The sequence below is a fragment of the Sinocyclocheilus grahami genome, unplaced genomic scaffold (assembly GCF_001515645.1).
Source record: "Sinocyclocheilus grahami isolate Dianchi unplaced genomic scaffold, SAMN03320097.WGS_v1.1 scaffold85.1, whole genome shotgun sequence".
In the NCBI taxonomy this organism is placed as follows: domain Eukaryota; kingdom Metazoa; phylum Chordata; class Actinopteri; order Cypriniformes; family Cyprinidae; genus Sinocyclocheilus; species Sinocyclocheilus grahami.
The window spans coordinates 1,733,050-1,741,279 of record NW_015505264.1 but is presented as its reverse complement, the minus strand read 5'-3'; the positions used below and the strand labels follow the sequence as shown (position 1 = coordinate 1,741,279).

The window sequence follows — 8,230 nt, the reverse complement described above, 5'->3', positions numbered from 1 at the left end:
AATAATAATTTAATTAGAAGGGTTATATTGACCTATTAATATTTTGCTTACGTCTAGATTGTAAATATATTATTATGGAGGTAAATCCATAATTACATTTTTAAAAATATTTCAAGTGCAATTTATGAGATTTGTTGTATTTTGAATCAAATTTTTCTTTATAAAAGGCAAAAAGTTGATAATACTGATTTCAAGTTAAGGATTCATTAGTTTGAATATACACTGAACCAAAAACTAGCATAACATCTTAGTTGATAATTCAGTTTACTTTATATTTGACACAACATCCCATGTTTCGGTAGTGACTGCACATTTTCGGTAGTGACAGTAATGCTTTGGTAGCTACCACATCACATTACAGAATTTTAACTCACATACTAAAACACTACTAAAACATACTAAAATACAAAAAAAAATGCATAACTGTACTAAAATTGTGTTTATTTCCCCCAAATATGAGGATTATGTGTTCCCTTTTGTCACTACCGAAACAATGATGACATGTTTCGGTAGTGACTGTTTCGGTAATGACAATTCTATGGGATAACACCTAAAAAAAACCAAAGATGTAATTTTAGATACTTTTGAACCTAGCTCAAAGATGCTAATCAGCACATGGTTTTCTAGCACAGTTCTGAACAGTGGTATACATATAAAAACTAAATGTTATGGAATAACTCCAAAAAAAGTGTGCTTAATTGCAGAAAAAAGGTGTTCGGTAGAGACGTTCCTTAAAGTTACACACAGCTTTTTCAGAATTTTGAACACATTTACCTCAAAATGATGAGACCTATCTACTCACACCTTGTAGCTATGAGAGTGGGGGACACAGGAATATTTCCCGATCATAAATTTATGGGTTTAGTTCAAATCAGTCTCGGCCAATAGACTAAAACATACACTGGCCCTGTTATATACAGACGGAATTTTGAACACATTTACCTCAAAATGATGAGACCTATCTACTCACACCTTGTAGCTATGAGAGAGGGGGACACAGGAATATTTCCCGATCATAAATTTATGGGTTTAGTTCAAATCAGTCTCGGCCAATAGACTAAAACATACACTGGCCCTGTTATATACAGACATCATTAAAATTTCTTATATAAGGAGAAAAATTTTGAAAAATCTTTTATCTTTCTCTCTCTCCCCAGTGGATGGCTTCTTTATGTCTGATGCTAAGGCTGTCCTGCAAGGGTGTGATGACCACTGGACCTTACAGGAGAAGGAGCGTATGCCTGTGCTCTTTCAAACCACGGTATGCGTGGACGTACAGGTCCTTTCCCCAGGTGAGTGGACAGCATTTAGCTATGTCTCGGCCCCTGCACCCCGCTATGAACTTGCCCTGCAGGGGGATGCAAACAACCTGTACGCCTGGTTGTTGGGTGTACGCCACCAGTTCCCTGTCCAGCTGACCACTCATCACTGGTACCACATATGTCTACGGTGGGACGCCCCTCGCAAAAGCTTCAGCCTGACGATAGGTGGCAACTCGGAAGTATACCAGCGGACCGCCATTGCCCGAGCAATCCCTCCTTCAGGGCGTCTTCTGCTGGGTTGCCAACCAAACGAAGCCTCCCCTGGGGCGAAAATGGCCACCGTGGAGCTCTACCTGTTCCGCATATGGGACGATGTTGGAGAGCACAGAGCCTGCGAGGACGGGACGGTGATTGGTTGGGACTCACGACTTTGGGCCGTCACACGTGCCCAGGCAAGAGTACAAGATTATACATTGCAATGTGGTGAGTACAGAGATTCACAAAAGGGAAGCCTGTTTAACCGGTTGATAAGAGAGGCGAACTGAAAATAGCAGTGATAATTTGCCTAATGACTGTGTATAATCCAGAGTCAGATCAACTCGGCAAGCCATAAACAGCCTGAAGCCCTTTCTCGCTCTGAACTAAAAGTATGCAGAGTCCTTTTTTGTAGCGTCTTCAAAGCTATTTAAAGCTTAGAATGTTGCTGACTGAACCAACCAAGCAGACGTCTTGCTTGTAAAGACCAGCATGTGGATTGGTCGGGACATTTTGTGTGTAGTGTCTTCATATACATGCATGATGAAGATGATGCATGTTTTAATGTTGCATGATTTCACTAATTTAACTTCTCAAGAAAACTCACTTTCATGCATGTATTATTTCTAGATAAAATAATGATCCTGTTGGAAAATCCAGCTTTAGCTGGTAGCTGTATTTTGGAACATGGCAGCTGGTTTCTAGCTGGTCTAAGGTGGTCATTAAAGCTGGTTGACTAATCCCCATATTCCAAAAACTAGTTTGACTACCTTAAACTAGTATGACCAGTTGGTAAGTTTGTTGCTGGTCCATAAAAGCCACCTCCATGTACTTGTAGCTAATGAGAATCTTGAATAATAAATAACCAGGATCAGATAATGAACAAGTTGGACTACCTAACGACTAGCTATGGCCACCAAATTACCAGCTTGGATCACATAAAGACTAGCTAGAACCAGCTAATGATGAACAAGCACCAGCTAATTACCAGCTTGAACCAGTTAATGACCAATTTAGACCACCTAATGACTATAGCTAGGACAGGCTAATGACCATTTTGAACCAGCTAGAAGCCAGTTATCATGTTCCAGCACACAGTTACTGGCGTAATATGAATTTTCCAACAGGGGAGTCAATAGCCTTGCCTGTTCCCTGCATCAGAAGGTAACTATCATCTGACCATCTTTTGTGAAAAATCGTTAACCCTCAAGTGAAATTCCAGATCCCTTTTTAATTGACTGGGTTTTGCATATGAAAATTTGATTAACAACAATAAATGTCGTCGCACCTTTATTCCAAAGAAGTCTTTGTAATGTTTAATCTAAAAGTGATTGCTCAACCTATAATGGTTAAAATTATACATGTCTACAGTTAAAAAAAAGAAAAATCAGTTAAAAGATGCATCCCATATACATCAGATCAAATCTGGCTTTTCGTTTCTAGACATAAATAAGTTCACTATATAAGACATGCCTTTTCTCCTCCACAGGAAATTATGAAGTCAAATCAATTTCAAATATCCTACAGGATATTTGAAACATTTCAAAACACATCCAGATGTATGAAAACCTGGGATGTCTTGATTGCAATTATCAGATCAGATGTTGATGCAGGGTACAAGAAGGGCAGTAGTAACATTCTTGACTTTCTATCATTTGTGCATGCCAATTCTATTTCTATATTTCATATTTTAGGTCTAAGGCATCTGCGTATGAAACGCAGTGCAGACAGAACTACAGCCCCATCCAGTAAGTGCAGTGCAAGTGTGAATTCACTTCACTGATTATTATTGTAGTGTGGTGGTGGGTAAATGTCTTGAGGAAGTTACGTCCCAAACTATAAGCATTTAAATAAATATTTCCTATAAAAAGGAATCAGAGTCAGTTAATTTAAATTAGGGGTTTTCAAACTTCCTGGGGCTTCCCAGCAAGGCACATTTTTGAAGTTTCCTGGTCATGGAGAAATCTAATAATTCAACTGTTTTAAATAAGGGCAAAATGCACTGGAGGGGAGTCTCCAGGTCCAACAATGGTTTGAAAACCCATGAATTACATAACTGTCAAAAGAAACCAATTCACTATAAAGAAGGATACAAAGACTACAGGACAGTTTATTAGAACACGCTTATTCCTAAGGAACACAAAAGAAGATATTTTACAGAATGTCCAAGCTGCTTTCTCATGACCAGTTACAACATGGCACATCTGAATGTTCTGAATTGAATGTGCACAAAGATTTGAGAGCTATGACAGGAGTTTCAGCAAATTAATTTCAGTGTTCCCCAAATAATAATAAGAGTTATTATTTTTGTCCTTTTGGAACTTAACAGCATGTACATTTCCATCACATTTAAAACAGCTGCTTGGACAATCTAAACAGGGCACAAAGGAGCAGAAATGAACGAAATATCTGAATGAAATATATACAAAATGAAATATAAACCTCTGAACAGAAAGTTTGTAACCAAACCTCCACAATAGTAACAATTTTATATCAGAAGGCATCATTTACTTAGAAATTAGGATAGTTTCCAGGAATCAATACTTCTCATGACAGTGCTTATCTTTAACGTCAATGTCATTTCCACTCCTCTGCGAATGTAGCTCTTCTTTTTGTCCTCGATCTCACGGCATGCTGCACTGAAAAGGCATGCCTGTTCCAGGCACGGTGCATGACGCAATCAGATGTTTTAAATAGCAGATGGGTTAGGTAATCTTGTTGTCTGAAGTTAAATTGGACAGGGTTGCAGAGAAAAATTTATGTAGTTGAGTAGAAATCAGCTGTATCTGCATATCAATAACATCTTAATCAAGAAAGATTACAGTTCCGCAAATAGAAAGGTGTTACCTGTGTAAACTTGTGTTCTGTTCTTTCACTTAATGAATTAATTGCATAGGTATGTTTGTGAGAAACCCAATCTATTTTTGATTTTAAGGTTTAAAGGTTAAAGTTTAATATTTTATACACTTACAGCATCCCAAGGTTCAGCCAGCACCCGAGAGTTTGTCTCGACATCTAGTAAGTGTTCCATCTCTACTTCACCACAGCAACATATAGATATACAAATAAAGTTAAAGCATTGTACTTTCTGTCTATTTGCAGTTTACATTTTTTTATGGAATTTGTTTAGCGTTGTGTTGAATGACAATTTGTCTCTTCCTCCCTCTCTTCCCTCCCTTTCTAAGGTCCACTCCAATTGATTTTGACTTCAATAATTACCGGTTCACTGAAATCCACCACCCAAGGTCAGTAACAGATGTAAGATGCTGTGGAATATAAAAAGCTGGAGTAGAAAGTTCCAGATCACCTTCAGTCAGTGAGCCATTTACTTTGTGTAGTACTGGTGTTGAATGGGTCAACATAGTTGACTAGTTGACTTTGAGCAGTAATGCTTTAAAGGAGATGAATCTAGAAACTGAATCCTGTTCCTGTCCACAGGACAGAACCTTCAATCTTTGAATCAGGTCTTAAACACAGTCTCTGCTTCAACCACACAAGCCAGAACCACATCAAATCCTGCAGGACTCTCTACAACAACTTCTAAACCTTCAGTGACTCTCAGTGCACCAACACAAATTCCCCTCACATTAACTACCACATCAAACACTATTACACCTGCTATTCAAGCTGGTTCAGCTGTTAATAACATAACTACTATGTCAAACGCTAGTGGATTAAACACGTCACCTCCAACTCCAGCCTCACTTATGTCTTACATAACCACTCAAACTAGCCAGAGCACGTCAATATCTGCCCAGTCACGTTCAAGCAATCACACTAGCCATCCATCTAGAAACTGAATCCTGTTCCTGTCCACAGGACAGAACCTTCAATCTTTGAATCAGGTCTTAAACACAGTCTCTGCTTCAACCACACAAGCCAGAACCACATCAAATCCTGCAGGACTCTCTACAACAACTTCTAAACCTTCAGTGACTCTCAGTGCACCAACACAAATTCCCCTCACATTAACTACCACATCAAACACTATTACACCTGCTATTCAATCTGGTTCAGCTGTTAATAACATTACTATGTCAAACGCTAGTGGATTAAACACGTCACCTCCAACTCCAGCCTCACTTATGTCTTACATAACCACTCAAACTAGCCAGAGCACGTCAATATCTGCCCAGTCACGTTCAAGCAATCACACTAGCCATCTAGTCGGTACTTTTGAAACAACAGTCAATCATACGACAGAAAGATCTTCCACTGCACAAACTGTCGCGACTCAAGTAACCAATCAGACAGCGGTTCTACGAACAATGACGTCCAATGTATTATTCACAGGTATGGCTATTATCACTGTGTTCTGATTATGTCTTTTTTCTTCTTTCTTGGAAAAAGACAGATGGCTTCTATTTCGGTGATAATTACAGGATATTAAATTAAATTCCTTACCTTCATTCTCTCATTCTGCCACATATTACATAATTTATACATTATAAAATGAATCCTAATGGTTCAATGCTTTGATGTGTCTTTTCATTTGTTTCAGAGCCATTTGCAGTACAGTGTAACTTTTCCCAGTCCTGCGCTAATGAATGTAAGAAAGAAAAAATTTTTAGACAAAGCCTATTTTATTCTTAGAAGACATCATTTAGATTAAAACTGGTGATTCCTGGGGATGTGTAATAATATCTCTCTTCTTACGTCACAGCATCATACTACTGGATGCTTGTGGAGGTGAAAGGCTCTAATATGACGGAGGGAGAGATTCAAATTTGGGTAAGAGCATTTTTATTTTAAAAAATGAATAAATAACCTAATAATTTATTATAGTTTTCCTAATAATAATAATAAATTAGTTTTGTATTGAATAATTATTTTATAAACTAGAAGAGAGTATTGTATAAAATAAAGGGTTTTTCATTTTGAAATTCTAAAATTCCTGATGCTTCCCCCCTCTATAATCAGTTTTCAGATCTTTTTCATAAAAGCACCTGCTCTGCTGGAGTTTCAACAACAGGAATCAAAACTACATCATGTCAAACTGACATAGTCTTTGTGGTAGGTATAATTTGTTAAAAAAAGAGAACAGGGCAGGGCTGAACTTTGATGTTGTCCAACACTGCATCATTATAAAATAACCCTTTTTCAATAATATAGACTGCAGAGGTTAGATGTGAAGCCAAGCAGAACATCCAGTAAGTCAAACTAACTCTATAAGCTACACAACAATTATGATCTCGTTGAAATTCAATATCAAGTAACGCTACTACTGCCCCCATTCTTACAGAAGGACAAATTGCACTGTGCTACTACAGCTGAGCCAACCTGTGAATACATGCATCCTCCGAAGGCTGGTGCAATACGGGACTATAAACCCATCGATCCAAATCCAGCTTCTGGGAGATGTAGAAAGAGTGGGTGAGTGAGACAAGCACATAATTCTGTCATAATTTACTCACCCATTTGTTATTCCAAACGTGAAAGTGAATGCAGACTGGGTCTGTTAGGCTTCAAAAGGACAAAAAGCACCTTAAAAGCACAATAAAAGTGATCCAAATGATCATTTAACAATAATGGACAGCCGTTTCTAAGATAATGCATGATTAATTGTCTGTTTTTGAAGTCTCACTGAATGGCATTTGTTTACAGGCAAAGGACTGTGCCCAGATCACAATATTACGCCCCCTGGAGGGGGGTTTGTGCACTGCACATCTCCAATGTCTTATGATGATGTCTGCAAGACCCAGGGACCTGTCAATGTCACATGGTAGAATATGCTACTGACTTGCCACACTCTTAAATTAGTTCTGGCATTTTTAGTGTTTATGTGCGATTGTATTATTGATTAAATGTTTCTCTCTTTCTTGCATTAGTTCTTATAAGGAGAATGGTTTCATTCCTAAAGATTTGGTTGCTAATCAATCCTGCAACGGTGAGTGTTATTACTCTTTGGACTTACAGTATTATTTGGTCATCATTTTCTGACTAATACCAGTCAGACTAATATCATATACAAAAATGAAATTTTGGTGTGTTTTGTTTTTTAGTTGAGAACCAACAATATTGTGAGTGTCATGTGTCTACCAACAATGGTGAGTGGAACATAATTATTCTATGAAAGAGTAGGTACAAGAATGTGTCATGGACCAATCAGACTCCAAGTTCTCTCTCCTACCTCTCCTTTAGAGACATATTATACTGTTCGCCTAAATATTGCAAGCCCAGATGTGAATTTCACCTACGTTCAGAACATGGTGAGTTTTTAGAGAAAAAGTTTTTGCGAACAGGTAAAATGCCTATAGTAAGTGTTTTACCAAAACATTGCTGTCGAAAGATTTGCAAGTTACCTTACCTCAATGAATGACAAAATATGATTATTGTTTTATTAGTTCTATTGTTTCATTCAATAGGTTATACAATTGAGCACTCCTTGCAACGAATCCAGAATGCAAGGGTATGTCTGCAATTCCTGTCAAAAATAACATATATACAAAATTTTGGGGTCAGTAATTTTTTTAAAGTGAAATTTATACTTTCATCCATCAAGGAAGGACACATTAGAAGTATGACAGTACTGACAGTAAAGATGTTTATAATTTGTTTAAAAGATTTTTATTGCAAATAAATGCTGTTCTTTTGAACTGTTTATCCACCAAGAAATCCTGAGAAATTGTATCACAATTTCTGGGGGAGAAAAAAAAGTGTTCTAAAAAACAAAATATTGTGTGTGTGTGTGTGTGTGTGTGTGTGTGTGTGTG

The 8,230-nt window shown here is 37.6% G+C and overlaps 2 protein-coding genes across 2 annotated transcripts in view; both read left to right on the top strand.

Annotated features, from left to right (window-relative positions):
* The window catches only part of LOC107586781 (adhesion G-protein coupled receptor G4), a 13,772-nt gene extending 8,455 nt beyond the window's left edge, over window positions 1–5,317 (top strand). Inside the window, exons 3-7 of the mRNA XM_016274302.1 lie at window positions 1,158–1,745; window positions 3,212–3,265; window positions 4,491–4,535; window positions 4,703–4,762; window positions 4,956–5,317. Coding sequence (XP_016129788.1) covers window positions 1,158–1,745; window positions 3,212–3,265; window positions 4,491–4,535; window positions 4,703–4,762; window positions 4,956–5,317 — 1,109 coding nt within the window. The remainder of the gene's footprint in view (window positions 1–1,157; window positions 1,746–3,211; window positions 3,266–4,490; window positions 4,536–4,702; window positions 4,763–4,955) is intronic.
* A 270-nt stretch (window positions 5,318–5,587) lies between these two features.
* LOC107586780 (uncharacterized) overlaps window positions 5,588–8,230 on the top strand; it is a 5,656-nt gene continuing 3,013 nt past the window's right edge. Inside the window, exons 1-11 of the mRNA XM_016274301.1 lie at window positions 5,588–5,810; window positions 6,019–6,066; window positions 6,181–6,248; window positions 6,438–6,530; window positions 6,630–6,667; window positions 6,760–6,890; window positions 7,122–7,239; window positions 7,346–7,404; window positions 7,520–7,564; window positions 7,659–7,726; window positions 7,883–7,926. Of these exons, the coding sequence (XP_016129787.1) occupies window positions 5,603–5,810; window positions 6,019–6,066; window positions 6,181–6,248; window positions 6,438–6,530; window positions 6,630–6,667; window positions 6,760–6,890; window positions 7,122–7,239; window positions 7,346–7,404; window positions 7,520–7,564; window positions 7,659–7,726; window positions 7,883–7,926 (920 nt within the window). The 5' untranslated portion in view covers window positions 5,588–5,602. The remainder of the gene's footprint in view (window positions 5,811–6,018; window positions 6,067–6,180; window positions 6,249–6,437; window positions 6,531–6,629; window positions 6,668–6,759; window positions 6,891–7,121; window positions 7,240–7,345; window positions 7,405–7,519; window positions 7,565–7,658; window positions 7,727–7,882; window positions 7,927–8,230) is intronic.